The sequence below is a fragment of the Watersipora subatra genome, chromosome 2 (genome assembly GCF_963576615.1).
Source record: "Watersipora subatra chromosome 2, tzWatSuba1.1, whole genome shotgun sequence".
Lineage (NCBI taxonomy): Eukaryota > Metazoa > Bryozoa > Gymnolaemata > Cheilostomatida > Watersiporidae > Watersipora > Watersipora subatra.
In genome coordinates, this window is record NC_088709.1 from 34,994,679 (window position 1) to 35,011,202 (window position 16,524).

The following is a 16,524-nucleotide window of genomic DNA, read 5'->3' on the forward strand; positions in this document are numbered from 1 at the left end:
AGATAGAAACTGGCAATTATCGACCAATCATTAAACGTGTAACAAAATAACAAAAACATAACCTCGTGCGCGTTTTCAGATAATATATTAACCAATAAAAATGTATTACTTTCTTTATTGACCAATTATATCTACAAAGCTGTTTGTGAAACTCTCGGTGCGCCCTCTGCTAGCTCCAACTCATCTTCGAAGAGTTGTATAGCGTTATCCCATAAAGCATTACATACCATGCTGCAAATACGTTTAGCCACGGACCCGTAAACAAACATAGTGAGCTTTGTTAAATTATAAAGTTTGGATAATAAGAGGTAATTAAAGAACGAAAAGTAAATAAGGTGGTTTTAAATTTTTTTTAGATATGGTCATCATTTTGGCAGTTAAGTAGAAAACGGTCTCAACTTAGCCACGACTGTGATAAAATCGGATATGCAACTATGAAAACTAGTTAGGACTATGAAAACGTGATTTTTATGGTATTGGTAGTATTACTGTCGCTTGAGTGCTAATAATAATGCGACTTAGGATTTTTCCCTTAGTAATTTAATTATTTTATTTTTATGGTAGCAAATTAATATAGTTCTCTTTTGCGTTCTCCGACTTCTAACACTAGTGTTGTGCTCGTTTGCTTCTATGGTTCACTCTTTTAAGATTCTCATTGTGATGGGACAGTCTTTGGGGATATTTGGGTACAGCACTAACGACGAAGATGACGATGAAGTTCTTCGACGGTTCACCAGAAAATGGGCGTCTCGTCTACATCACACAGAAAGTTTTCCTGATTTAAAGCTTCTTCCTCCTGAAATAAGCTTGCAGATTCTTTCAAATGTAGATGCTCGAGAACTTCGACTTTGCAAAGAATTTTGGGAGGAGTTGGTAAATGATGATTTTCTCTGGAAAAGGTAGGCGAAGAAAAATGTTTTATTCCAAGCAAAAGTAACAGATGCTTTGAGATCAACTCGGCAAAGTTTTTCTAAATAGACTCACTGATTGTTGAAAAGCAGCTATGTTTAAAATTGTTGTGAGAGTAATTAAAAGTGTTTTAAATCAAATGTATTGAGTATATTGGTACTGACTTTTACATTACCTGCGTAGTTATGCTCTCACTTTTTGTTACATAATTGATTAGTTTTTAGACAATCACTAAAACCACAAAACTACTGAACTGAATTTTTAACAGTTTGTCAGGAGCAGCGATTCAGTTCCAAATGAAATTATTTTTAATAATTCTAGCTACTTTCTGTCCTTTGGTTAGTCTGACTCCATATTGCACTTGAATATCGATTGTTGAGAAGCAGAGAAAATATTACATTCGGCAATATTACAATATGCTGGTATATTTTTGTTGATGGACTGATTAATTTCTGTTATCATGCCAAGTGTAGTTGGGTCCTTACTTAACAGAATGTATTTAAAGGGCATTACAAACATCAAGATTTCACCTTTACTCGTTCAATTCTACCTACTATACAAATACAGTTAAACCATCACTTGCGGTTGCAGCTGCATTCTAAATGTTTGACAATGGTTGACCACATAAACTTGGAGAAAATATTGTCTCAACAAGTCAAGCAGCTTCCAACAAAAGCGAACTAAAATTTTTTAAAACGGTTTTGTAAGGAAAAATTTTAAAGTTGAAGGAAAATAAAAATAAACTGTAAAAAGAACAAATATTTATAATTTGAGCTATATCTAGTATAAGTTAGAGTAATTTAAGCTGTGCATTTCCATCACATAACCATCAGATGAACTTACATTTCTCTTCCCCAAAATAGAGTGACATTAAAACCACTAATTGTTGATTATTACTTTATTAATTAGATTTTTATGTATAATTTGGATTCGTAGTTTTTGTTCATAGTTTTTGGGACTTCATTTTGATATGGTTTTATTCTTTTTTGTGTTTACATATAATATTTAGAAATAAACATAATGCAATATATTGTTATAGGAATATTTGGTTTAACATACAATGGTTTTTATGTACAAGCCGAATAATAGAATGGACCAACTTTGCATGCAAAGGTTCAACTGTATAAAAATGAACAGTTTTCATCTTTGCAGTTAAGCTAAAAGTTGAGGGTTTTGGAATATTCAAATGATTTTGATCAATGCAAACAAACAATTCAACTAACATCGAACTTTGTGGACTTTTGAACTATCGCAATAAGTTATATAATAATTAGGGTGAATTGAATAATTATTGTCTCATCTTTATGTTGATAGTAAAGTAACTGTGATGAATATTAGGCTATATTAAATGAGGTTCTATCAAACCCCTGCACAGCAAAACATACAATGATTATGTGTTGCTCATGGCATTAGCTTTTCTAGTTAGCCTAGTAGCTAGTTGCCTCCATAACTCTAATAACAATAATCTACCATTGTCAATAACCTTCTTCACTGTCACTCCCAACTCAGTTTGCTGATCACTTACTAATTGTCCCGTGAGGAAATTATCCATAATTAAAATCCAATTGTTTGTTCCATAGCCTAGTGCGCAAAATGTGTAGATTTTGCCACCTTCGGACCTCCTCTAAAAGCATATGGACACAATGCATTGCTACTCTTCTCTGTTTTACTCTTGTCAGGCTCTGCTACCTGCACTGGGGCTATTGCTCAGCCTATTCAACACCACGAGCATCTCAAGGACCACACTTTTGGAAAAGTTTGTTCAGCTCATTAGAATCTGCTACTGAAAGGTTCAACACATATGTCACGGATGAGGTAAGTTTCATCACGTATGTCACTGGTGAGGTAAGTTTCAACACATATGTCACCGGTGAGGTAAGTTTCAACACGTATGTCACGGATGAGGTAAGTTTCAACACGTATGTCACGGATGAGGTAAGTTTCAACACGGATAAGGTAAGTTTCAACACGCATGCCACGGATGAGGTAAGTTTTCATCTCCTTTCTTTATTTGATGCAAATGAGTTTCAAAGTGCACTGAAGCCCTTTGAAAATACTTGATGAACTTGCTGGCTAGGTGATGCACACAAATACAAAACGTTCTGTATACTAAGCACTTTTATTCCCTGCACTATTATATTGTGCATTATTTACCTACAGCATAGTTTGACTGGTGCTAGGTCAAATTTCACGCGCCAGAAGTTATTGAAATGTTTTTGAGTTAAAAATCATTTTACATTTTTAACTCTATAAATGCAGATTTTACCTACAACTTTTACTGTAAATGATTTTTAACCTTAAGACAAATGTATTAATTTTTTCTGACTATATCGATTATTAATATTGATTATGTTTAATAGAGCTACTCAGGGATCTCTATGTTCCAATCCATGTCTATACTCACAGATAATCCATATGACATAGCCGAGTTCTTGTTCTCAACTGATCTCCTGAAAACTTCACATGTGCTAGCTCTGCTGCAACAGAGGTTAGTCTTTCATTTGTTAGCTCAGTATTATATGTATAGTTGAATATATGTATATTATATATCAGTAGTATATGTATATATCAGCAGTATATGTATATATCGGTAGTATATGTATATATCGGTAGTATATGTATATATCGGTAGTATATGTATATATCGGTTGTATATGTATATATCGGTAGTATATGTATATATCGGTAGTATATGTATATATCGGTAGTATATGTATATATCGGTAGTATATGTATATATCGGTAATATATGTATATATCGGTAGTATATGTATATATCGGTAGTATATGTATATATCGGTAGTATATGTATATATCGGTAGTATATGTATATATCGGTAGTATATGTATATATCGGTAATATATGTATATATCGGTAGTATATGTATATGTCGGTAGTATATGTATATATCGGTAGTATATGTATATATCGGTAATATATGTATATACCGGTAGTATATGTATATGTCGGTAGTCGGTATTTTCCCTTATTTTTGATTATTTTACATTTATTTTTAATGTAATGACAGTTATTTCTTTGAATTCTATAGAAATTGGCAAGAACTTGATGTAATTTTGAAAATGAGGAAGAATTGGTGAGCTTTTTTCCATTTAGCTAGTGCGGTTTTCAAGAATAAGGCTAATCCTTTATACGAATCCTAGCTGTGAGATGTCTGTTATTTACAGCCCTAGTAGGTCAATACATCAATAGACATACCACAGAGTTGCGATGTATTCACTCTGTGATGTTAGGATAAGTAATCAACAATTTTATTTGAGCAGCAATTCAGTTTATTATGGATTTGAGCAGCGATTCAGTTGATTATGGATTTGAGCAGCGATTCAGTTGATTATGGATTTGAGCAGCGATTCAGTTGATTATGGATTTGAGCAGCGATTCAGTTGATTATGGATTTGAGCAGCGATTCAGTTGATTATAGATTTGAGCAGCGATTCAGTTGATTATGGATTTGAGCAGCAATTCACTTGATTATAGATTTGAGCAGTGATTCAGTTGATTATAGATTTGAGCAGTGATTCAGTTGATTATGGATTTGAGCAGCGATTCAGTTGATTATGGATTTGAGCAGCGATTCACTTGATTATGGATTTGAGCAGCGATTCAGTTGATCATGGATTTGAGCAGCGATTCAGTTGATTATGGATGTGAGCAGCGATTCAGTTGATTATGGATTTGAGCAGCGATTCACTTGATTATAGATTTGAGCAGTGATTCAGTTGATTATGGATTTGAGCAGCGATTCAGTTTATTATGGATTTGAGCAACAATTCAGTTGATTATAGATTTGAGCAGCGATTCAGTTGATTGTGGATTTGAGCAGAGATTCAGTTGATTATAGATTTGAGCAGCGATTCAGTTGATTATGGATTTGAACAGCGATTCAGTTGATTATGGATTAAGATGTGACATGAGATTCAAGAATTATTATAATTCATCTCCAACGTATAAAGTTTGTAGATTCTCGACGCACCGCAGTTAGATGAGTGAAAATAAAGAGGCTGAAGGAGAACTAGAGCGAAGGCATCATACATAGTTAATAAAAGGGATGTGTCGAGTTGGTTTAAAACTTCACCTTAATTTAAATTAGTTTTCTTTTTTAATTGATTTAATTTAAATTTATCCCCACTATTTATTTTATGTATCGCTAAGAATACACATTTCTATTATATATAGTGGCCGGTTTATTGCTATGTGCAATCATCTACCGTATTTATCGAGGCACTGTCACGGATGAGTTACAATTTCTTCTTATCTCCATATTTTATCTACTATCTGGTAGATATATAAGTATGTAGGTATATAAAGGTAAAATTACACTTATCAAGTGTGACTCGGAGTGAATTCGATTTGTCTTTAAAGGTTGACTTGCAACAAAATTCACCTTACCGTTATTTGATATGAAAAAATTCACCATGTCTTACTCTGTTGTGTTGTAGGTGCAAAATATGTGGAAAGGTGATTACAAGCTTAAAAGCTCAAAAACGAACAGAAAATCGCAGCCACACAAGACCGCCGTAGTTTGGATTCCCTTTCCAAAACGGCTCAAATGTGAAGTAGTTGTGGGAGATGGTTTCTGTTTACACTTTCTTGCAACCTTATTCGTCGAAATATTTTCACAAATTTACTTCACGCATTCAATAAAACTATGTCTATTGTTCTTACGCGTCTGTTTATCGTCATTGTAATGCTGTCACTTTTAGCACTGATATCTTATAACTTACCGTAAAAAATCGTTAAACTTTTTAACCTTAGCTCGAAGGAGTACATATCATTGTCTGATAATCACGACGAGGCTGTTGGACACCTGTGATAATCGAAAAGTGACATTATCGAAAAATCGATAATCGAATTGACAAGCTCTTAAAAGCTCAAAAATGAAAAGCCGCCATAGATTGGAATCTATTTATCTGACGTATTTATTACAGTTTGGTTATTGTCTTGTCACGTGATGTTCTCACGTGAATTGAAAGGCCAATAAAAAGCTCGATATAAATTTATCATAGCACTAGTTTATGACAAACACTTCGGGTTTTAACGAAGACCCCGTATCAAATATAGATGCTCGCTACTCTACAGTTTTGTTTCGGTTTGGTCTAATCGGCAAGTCGTAATCTGATCATGTGACCCAAGACTTCGCAAATAATTTCTGCAGTACTTTTCGATTATCACAAGTGACCAACAGGCTCGTCATGTTTATCAGACAATGATATGTACTCCTTCAAGCTAAGGCTAAAAAATTAAACGAATTTTTACGGTAAGTTATAAGATATCATTTCTAAAAGTGACAGCATTGCAATGACGATAAAGCAGACGCGTAAGAACAATAGACATGGTTTTATTGAATGCGTGAAGTATATTTGTGAAAATATTTTGACGAATAAGGTTGCATGAAAGTGTAAACAGAAACCATCTACCACAGCTACGTCATATTTGAGCCGTTTTGGAAAGAGAATCTAAACTACGGCGGCCTCATGTGGCTGCGATAAACTGTTCGTTTTTGAGCTTTTAAGAGCTTGTAATCACCTTTCCACATATTTTGCACCTACAACACAACAGAGTAATAGTCAGAGAGCAGGATAACCCTATCTGTCATAAAAATAATTTCTATTACTTTTCTCAACTTATGCAATATGATGCATGCAAAATATTCTTCAATATTTATATATTGCTTGTTTGCACGTTGCACTCTGTAATCTCGTTACTTATATACTTTCATGTTTAAATTACATCTCATCAATTGGCGGAGGCGTAATAAACAAGCCGATCACTGTTGCCACTGTGACAAGGAATTTCACAGACTGTGATTGGATAATTGGAACAAAACGTCATAACCCGCCAGATTGCTCAGTAATGGCAGCCCAAACTAGGACCGTGTGTTGGGTGCCCGAGCGACTAACCTCAAGTGATTTAGCAGTTCTATCACCTCAAAAGATAAAAACGGTAACTGAACGCGCTGACTAAACATTTGAAATCATTTACAACTATTGCTAGGTAAGGAAAACTAATTATTTTCATGATCAAACCGAAGACCTCGTTCATTCACCACGATAGCCATTAATTCATTGAAGATTAAATCAGCCGTCAGCGTAGGTAGCAGTGAAAATTTAAAATCTATCTAATTTGATTACCACAGCTAGTTATTATGGATTACATAATTTCTTATAATCAAGCTCTACATTCTAATAAGCCTTACTAACGGAAAAAAGCCGATAATCTAAAGTTTTTATGAGATGTAGAGCACCATCTACAAACAGTCAGATAGGTTCGTAGAAACCCTATTAAAGTCATCGGAGCAACTCGCAGTGTTTGACGTATGCAAATACTACACTGAATGCTTGATGAAGATTGTTAGTGAGTCGAAATAATATAGAGCTTCTCAAGTTGCAAAGAATCTCAAACCCCTGAACAAACTAAGGTGAGATGATAGCAAACTGTTTTACTTAATACTTCGATAAATAATCAAACGATTCATCAATTGAAGATTAAATGCATTGCTTCATTGAAAATCTTGCGTTTCCTTCACCTAATCATGCTTTTCCAAAACAAAACAGCTTCTTGCTAGAGTATTGTTTGTCGGTGTTTACTGCAGTCAGCTGGATCAATGAGTGATAAGTGTTGATTATAATGAATCATTGTCAAACTTCTCAGTCCATATTTTACATATTGGTTATAAACTATACAATAAACCACTTTCTGTCATATGTATTGACACTCAGTGTTTTATACACTCAATGGCTTAATTCACTTTGTTTAATTTTTTTAGGCTAAGACGACAGCACTACATAACATTGTTAGCTACATAAATTATTGGGCTTCATAAATTCATGTAAAATACCTCTTGTGTATTTTTTGAATAAACCAGTAATATTGGAGTATTTGTTATACAGCATGCCTCTGCTGATCATTATTAAGACTTATCTCGCCTATTTACAAAATTGTAGACTGTATTGCTCTTTAAAACGTCAAGCCAATTTCAAGACAACGTGTAGTACCTTCATGCAACTGTATGATTATTATGTAACTGATGTTTTGGTTAGTTTTAAATCTTTATATAGTTTCATGCAGAACTTATACTGTATTATTGTGTTATTACATTATATTCTGGTGTATTGTATTATAATAACTGTATTATGTTGTATCGTATTGAACTGCGTTGCATTAAATTGTTTTATATGATTTATGTGTGGCATTATGTTGTGCGATATTATATATTAATACATATTTTGTTGTATTGTAATCTATCGAGTTATATTGTATTATTATTATAGTGCTCACATATCAATTATTACCTTACAAAAGTGTGCGATGTATGAGTTAACTAAATATTGTTGTGGCGAGAGCTGAAGGGTGTACTTCTATTCTTCTCATGTAGGGCTATGCACATTGCTTACACATCAAAATCAGTCTTGTACCTCTTCCTATTTTCAAGTTTTAAATTTATACCTACAAGATTTGCTAGATCTTTCTTTCTGATAGGTTATAATGGATAAATATTGCACCATAAACGTAAGCTCTTATATGTCTTTATGACAATTTATACTCATTGTATGTAATGGATGTGATTCTTTTCTTTGTAGTCAGCTGCCAGGGACTCAATATGACAGACATTTCTCATCATCATCGTATCCACTGGTCTGCCAGGAACGCTCTTCATACTCTTCACAATGGGACCTGTACAACTACTGATTGACCGGCTATGCTGTATACCTCATTGGGTACACTGGTTGTGACGCAGACAAACTAACAAATTTAATGTTTAATATTTTAAATTAAATTATTATATTTCTTGGCGACTCATGACAAGCATAAAGTATTTATTATGCTTCTCTCAGTACTTTCCGTTGTTACATGTCATTTCTTTTTTATTTAACTGACAATTATATGCGAAATTTCTTGCTTACTTTTAGATTTATTGTACGGGTAGTGTGCAAAAACAATATTGGTGCAGTATGTTCGATGACAACTAACTTTATGGAGAATAATTAATACCATAGGACTTTGTATGTGTATTTTGATACATTGTATGATTATTATATTATATAGCATGTTTACCCATGTACACAGTCTGTTTATCATGATACATCGAAAACACTCAATTGATTCTAGAAGGCATATTGCAAAGTATTTAATCAAACTATTAAATAGAATCTTAAAGCTTATCATCACTGTCTATATGATTACCATCTTCAACCTCATCGTTCATTTCATTGCTGCAGTCTACACAGACACTTGTGCAAGCTAAAGATGCAGTTTTGCATCATCATCGGCTTTCACATCTACTATTTTTGCATGAGCAACTAGTCCAATGGACAAACCGCCTGGGAATAGCTCTGTGTCCATCAGGAAACCACTGCACAGAAATCTCATCGTCGTCTTTACTCCAGCCGAGATTTGTGGGACAAGCTGCATGATTAGTAGGAGACCGGATCATCAAATTCACACGAACAAAACAACAAAACAACAAGATACAATGGAATATTTAACCACATCACATGTAAAATCTGGTCTGTGATGACATCTGTTAGTTACTTAGAATTTATTATCAGTCAATAGTGATTGAATCATCATATTAATATGAACATCGTTCTTGATATTCAACGACAATGAAATAATGGCTATCGTGGTGAACGAACGAGGTCTTCAGTTTGATCATGAAAATAATTAGTTCTGCTTTCCTAGCAATAGTTGTAAATAATTCCAGATGGTTGAACTTATAATGGTCAACACGTTCAGTTACCGTTTTTATCTGTTGAGGTGATAAAACTACTAAATCACTTGAGGTTAGTCGCTCGGGCACGCAACACACGGTCCTAGTTTTGGCCGCTATTACTAAGCAAACTGGCGGATTATGACGTTTTATTTCAATTATCCAATCACAGTTTGTGAAATTCCTTGTCACAATGGCAACAGTGATCGGCTTGTTTATTACGCCTCCGCCATTTGATGAGATGTAATTTAAGCATGAAAGTATATAAGTAACGAGGTTGCGGAGTGCAACGTTCAAACAGGCAATATATAAATATTGAAGAATCTTTTACACGCATCATATTGCATAAGTTGAGAAAAGTAATAACAACTCACAATTGAGTTACTCTGCTCCTAGACTATAAGACAAGGTGAATCTTTTGATATCAAATAACTGTAATGTGGATTTTGTTGCAAGTCAACCTTTAAGTATTGTGGTATCAATGCTGAGATTTGAGGATATAGTGCGAACCAGCCTTGATGTATTACCCTTTATTGAAATTAATAATTGTTGTAGCTGTTGAAGGAGCCTTTCAGATGTTTGATGCAAGGTCATGTCTGTAGGAAAAAAGTGGACAACTCCAATACATAGTTGAAGATTATGTTTTTATAATAAAATTGGCATATTCATTATGGGACCTTAAAGTGACCAGTCAATCAAATAATACTTTTAAACAGTCGTTGACAATTTGTTGGGGAGGTTTGGTAACTTACAGCTTAACAATCTCAGTACGTAATTTAATTATGATAGAGACGCATAAAATCAGCAATGAACTGTAGGATAATTGCAAAAACTTAAAGGTTGACTTGCAACAAAATTTACATTAATTTTTCATCAAATTTACATCAAAAGGTTTACCGTGTCTTACTCTGTTGTAGGTTCAAAATATGTGGAAATGTGATTAACAGCTCTTAAAAGCTCAAAAACGAACAGTTAAAGATGTGGTTGCGTCAAATAAGAGTTGATTTTAAAAGAAAGTATTTTTCTTTTCCTATCAGTTGATATGTTGTTTGTTGTGTTAGGCGATCTCATTGTCAAGATATTTGAAGATTAAAATCGAAAAAATTCGATCGCTGTAAAAACGCTCAGGCCAAAAAAAACATGTCTAGACTCACCCAAAATGATGTAACGCGTGATGCAAATTGTCTCTATCTCTTGTATTCACATCGGCTATTGCGATAAAAGTCTAGTCCTATGCAGCTCTATTGGCATATATTTTATTTTGTATTTGCTGATGTTGGCTAGAATAAAATTTTTAATTCAGCTACAGACACATTATTATGAATGTTTCGAACGCCTCAAATAAGGGAAATTGAAAACTTGTCATTAACTTTCTCTAAATGCTGTGTGAACATTTGAGTCCCGACTACCAATTCTACCGGTCTACGGTAATTAGGTTGTCGAGTTAGCTTATTTCATCACATCCTTTGTATCAGCTAAGTTCTCAGTTGCTACACGCACACCGGAAACTAGCTACTAAATAAAATTGGAAATCTTTCATCATCAAACAACATCATTTCATCAAACATCTTTGGAAATAATATGTTCGAATATATGGAGAAACCAACTGCATCCCAAAAGGTCATGTATAGTCTACGTTATCTAGTCATTATTAGTATCAATCTGTAGAAAATTTTACTGGTCCATTCGATTAGTTAATTCAAGTACAAAACAAATGGTTTTATGAGTTGACCGAAATAGTGAACGCAAAACAATGTCAAGTTCGTTGAAATCAATTAACCAACCGATTCTGGTAAAGGATTAATAAAACCATTATTGCACCTCGTTGGCGGTTTGTGGACTCAGCTGTTTTCACTTAGTAGGGTGGAGCATAAAATGTATACTTATACTTAATATTTGGTCCATTGGAATTGAGTCGATCTATGCAGAAGTACCTGTTAATACAGCTCTGATTACACTTCATAAATCCATCTATCAAAAGAGGTTTCAGCACAGATGATAGCAGGGCTATAATGTATTCAATATGTTCTGCAAATCATGTTTTGCATTGTCTTCAACAATATTATTGTATTATATAATTTTTACAAGCCAAAAGATTGTCATCGCAGCACAAAGTGTTTATTAAAAACATTCATCCAAGTCGTGGCAATTCACATAGTTTCAGTTCATATAATAGGACAAATTAATCTACTGCAGAAAACTCAAACAAAACATATTAGGGTTTGTGCAGCACATATTCGTGTCTCTCTTTCCCATTTATGGCAGTTTTCAGACCGACACAACTACTCCGCTAGTGAACCTGTAAACATAAACATCCTGCAACATTAAAACGAATGTAATAAATCTCATTCATATATATATGTCGTTCTAACGCGTATCTACTGAAAGCTTTCAATTTGAGAGTTAGATAGATTGCGAGTGTAATTTTCAAAACGAATAAATGCTTAACAAAAGCATAAATACACCAAGCCAACAATTCGAAGCTTTGTTTCTGAGAGTTTAAGATGAGCATTGATCAATCGATTTTCCTCACTTTTTACACACTGAACATAAATTCTAATCATAAATCTAATTTACTAGCTAAAAATGCCAAAGAAAATGCTATAGCTAGGTGAAATGATAAAAAGTTTGTGAAACGATTAAAAAGTTATGCACTGATGATTCGTGATAGAAAAAAGTTATAATTTTACTCATTAGTAGATGTATTCATAAGTACTAAAATTATTACCGTTAGCTTAAAAAATATGAATATGATACGCAAAGTTGAAGATAAATTTACTTCCATTCTCCTATCTTCCCCTGCAGCATAACGCTGCTGACGCCTGTCAGCTGTAACCATAACCTGTCTGATGATTAATGTAAAATAAATATGTCGATGCATGTAGCTACTATAATCTACTAGTAACTACTACAATCTACTAGTAGACGATGTGCCTAACTAACTGGTAATGGAGTCATCCCCCTAACAACGAGAATCTTCAACATCACAGACAACTCGTTTTACGAGCGATAACATTTCACATGACCTATATAAAAATTTCGTCCTGATGATTGGCTAAAGAAGAGATCTTATATTTATCGCTCGTGGACTCTGTTCATATGTTTCACTCGTTACGTCACGAATGAAGCACCCGCTGGAATCTTAGCTTTTTAAAAGATGGCCTCATTCAAACGCATATATCTCGATATAGGGTTAGTCTACAAAGACAAAAATGACATCAAGTTGTAGCTGATGTTTTAGCCTTTTATTGGTCTTAATTTCATTAAATCGACCTTTTTGACGCAACCACATCTTTAAGGATGCTATATAGAAAGAAACAAATCCTCCAGTGTCTCCTGTTTAGCTTGTGTCTTCACCAACTGTTAAGGTTCTGCCTATATTACAGGAGAGACGTCCTCACCATCTATCTCACGAAGCACGACTTCACGGGATGGTTTCTACCAATCGCCATGCGGTCATTCTTCTTCAAGCTAAATCTCTCGGCTCGTCATGTCAGCCCATTCCTTGCATACATCTTTGAAATATTTTCCAAACATTACTGTGACTGTAACCCTTCCTTTACCCAAGGTTAGTAGATTTTTTTGTACAGTCATACTTCGACTTACGAGCTTAATGCGTTCCGAGACTGAGCTCGTATGTCAATTTACTCGCATGTTGGTGCAATTTATTTATATATAGAACAATTAAATATATATTGATTAGTTTCCATACTTTAAAAAAATGCAAATAAAACACTCAAAACAAGATATTGTAACAGAAAAAACATGTTGGTTATTGTCCTAACGTACCACATTAAAAAGCAACGTACCACACTTTCAAAAAGCAACAAATAAAAAATAATGCAAGGAAATGTGATTAATTAAAATGTAAAATTAAATACATACAATAGCAGTTAACGCTAGCATTTGCCAGGGAGGGAGATATAAGTTATCCTTCATTACAACAGTTGACTTTGATAAATTTGGATTTTATCAAAGTCTTAAAAGACAAACTTGGAAGCAAACCTAAAAGCAAACTTTCATTGATAACTTAATGTAATTAAAATTTCTTCGCGTTCATAGTTTGAAGTTTCTTGTTGGTCAGCTAATTTTTTCTTTGTTTCGCTTTCACGACTAGCCAGCCGTTTTAAGATAAACCTATACGTATAAGGATGTTCGCCTTTGTCGCCCTTTCAACATGTTGCGATTAGGACGAACACAGGTGTCGTCACAAAAGGTTAATGCACGACCACTAGCCAACTTGTCCGAATGTCAATTTTACAGTTTTGGTAGATAGCACCGGCCTTTTCACATAGCATTGTTTCAGTTACGCGGTCACCGGCCAATTGTTTATCCAATGCCATCAGCGGTCGTGAAGATCGCTGGGCCGCTTAGAAACTATGGTTAGTTCTTTTGCGAACTAAATGCCCTGAATATAATCCTTCTGTTTGATAATTGTGGATGTATTTATGTCATATTGCTGAGCTAGCTCAATCACGCATACATATTTCGCATATTTTTCAATAATTTTCCGTTTAATATCAATTGTTATCATTTTTTTTTCTTTGTATTATCTTTCATTTTACTGGCAAACTTTCGGTCTACGCACAGTACGTTTAATTCACATCATTCTGCACTGAAAATTGCCCACAAATAACACGGTACAAAAGTATAACCTGAGCAGTTGAAAAATACAGAGTGATGCTGTTCTCTTAAAACACCTCTGGCATACTTGGCAACTGACTCAAGTGCTCGTATCTCAAATATGGCTCGTATGTTAGTGCTAAAACTTGCTTGAAAGCTGGCTCATATCTCAAGTTTTTCGTACGTTGGAGCACTCGTAAATTGAAGTATTACTGTACTATGTTAGGTTTTGCTCAAGCCAGGTCAGGAATTACCAATGTATTAGGAATGTTGTTTAAAGGCTGTAGTTTAACAGATCAAGAGATATAGTGCTTAGCTGACTGAGGAGCTGTCAAGTTTACTTTGGGAAAGCAGCTGAACTTTCTCTATATATTTTTCTGCGTTTTCATTTGATTTCATTAGCCAGCTCATCTCATTTCCTTCACCAAATTCAGGACCATTCAAGCGCAATTTTAGTTTTTAATTTTTTCTCATAGTACATGCTACAGCTCATGTTCGGTAGATGCTTCTACAACATAAATAATCTGTTCCGGGAACGCTTATGTTAATAGGGATCTTACGCTATATAAACAGTAAAATAGATGTAAACTGCCTAATCCATTTTAACATTCTCCCAAACTCACACATTTGGCCCCTCCATAAGTAGTAAATAAATATTAACTTCTTATTTAATAACTGTATAGTAACTGTGGAATTATTGGTTTGTATCGACAACTTGTCTCCTTTTTCTCATCACTTTCACTTGGTTTATGGTTCATGATTACGGTAAGAGCACATGTTCGAGGCCAATTCACTTTGATGTTTTTACTTGTTTATTGTCCTTCCGCTGCTGATATACGTGTATTTCGGTCACCGCTCACCTTTGTATACCTGTTGCCATTGCCTGGTTCTTGTCTTTATTTGTAGTAGCCGTTACTATTGTTATGCTGTCACTTGTCATGCTCTCTAATGACCTTCGCAACCCTAGCATAAAGAACAAGATGTCTAAAAGGGAGTATATAAAGAACACACTTCAAGCGCTAGATGGTCAAGCAAACGGTCCCATAGACATAGACTATCTAGGGCACACCTACGATAATGTCTACTTAATTGGGCATGTGGCACCAGAGAAATTGGACGGATTGTGACGGATTGTACTTATCGATATGACGTATCTTCTGCTCCATGCTTATGAATCTACCCATGTTTCAGCTCACATCAAACATGGAGTCTAATATTTTAGCTTTAATGCTGATATTTTTACAAACCTCATTCACTGACCGTTTTAAAAAAATAAGAATCATCTTTTTTATTATTTTCTGTAGCTCTGGTGGTGTTGAAGCCTATTAAATCTGTTTAATGGTGATACTACAATGGTTATGCGACAGTCTATTGATGCTCTGGTTGATAGTGAATTCCTTGAATATAATGGTGATACTACAATGGTTATGCGACAGTCTATTGATGCTCTGGTTGATAGTGAATTCCTTGAATTTAATGGTGATACTACAATGGTTACGCGACAGTCTATTGATGCTCTGGTTGATAGTGAATTCCTTGAATATAATGGTGATACTACAATGGTTATGCGACAGTCTATTGATGCTCTGGTTGATAGTGAATTCCTTGAATTTAATGGTGATACTACAATGGTTACGCGACAGTCTATTGATGCTCTGGTTGATAGTGAATTCCTTGAATTTAATGGTGAAACTACAATGGTTATGTGACAGTCTGTTGATGCTCTGGTTGATAGTGAATTCCTTGAATTTAATGGTGATACTACAATGGTTATGTGACAGTCTGTTGATGCTCTGGTTGATAGTGAATTCCTTGAATTTAATGGTGAAACTACAATGGTTATGCGACAGTCTATTGATGCTCTGGTTGATAGTGAATTCCTTGAATTTAATGGTGATACTACAATGGTTATGTGACAGTCTATTGATGCTCTGGTTGATAGTGAATTCCTTGAATTTAATGGTGATACTACAATGGTTACGCGACAGTCTATTGATGCTCTGGTTGATAGTGAATTCCTTGAATTTAATGGTGATACTACAATGGTTATGTGACAGTCTATTGATGCTCTGGTTGATAGTGAATTCCTTGAATTTAATGGTGATACTACAATGGTTACGCGACAGTCTATTGATGCTCTGGTTGATAGTGAATTCCTTGAATATATGAAATAGGCTTTTTGTTTCTTATTTTCTTGCTTATTAATATCTACTGAATGTAGATCTTGAAAGGGCATCATACTCTGCCTCTTTATCATTACTAG

At 34.4% G+C, this 16,524-nt stretch overlaps 1 protein-coding gene across 1 annotated transcript; it reads left to right on the forward strand.

Annotated features, from left to right (window-relative positions):
• Positions 1–181: 181 nt before the first annotated feature.
• On the forward strand, positions 182–15,662 carry LOC137387362 (F-box only protein 8-like). Its single transcript, XM_068073765.1, has 6 exons — positions 182–308; positions 649–899; positions 2,589–2,724; positions 3,270–3,397; positions 13,025–13,206; positions 15,168–15,662. The coding sequence occupies exons 2-6, from the start codon at positions 661–663 to the stop codon at positions 15,386–15,388; spliced, it is 906 nt and encodes a 301-aa protein (XP_067929866.1). The 5' UTR covers positions 182–308; positions 649–660; the 3' UTR covers positions 15,389–15,662.
• The last annotated feature ends 862 nt before the right edge of the window (positions 15,663–16,524 follow it).

Coding starts and splice junctions, on each gene's coding strand:
- LOC137387362 (XM_068073765.1), top strand. CDS start 661: ATGGGACAGTCTTTGGGGATATTTGGGTACAGCACTAACGACGAAGAT. Junction 900..2,588: donor GATGATTTTCTCTGGAAAAG/GTAGGCGAAGAA, acceptor TACTCTTGTCAG/GCTCTGCTACCTGCACTGGG. Junction 2,725..3,269: donor ACACATATGTCACGGATGAG/GTAAGTTTCATC, acceptor TATGTTTAATAG/AGCTACTCAGGGATCTCTAT.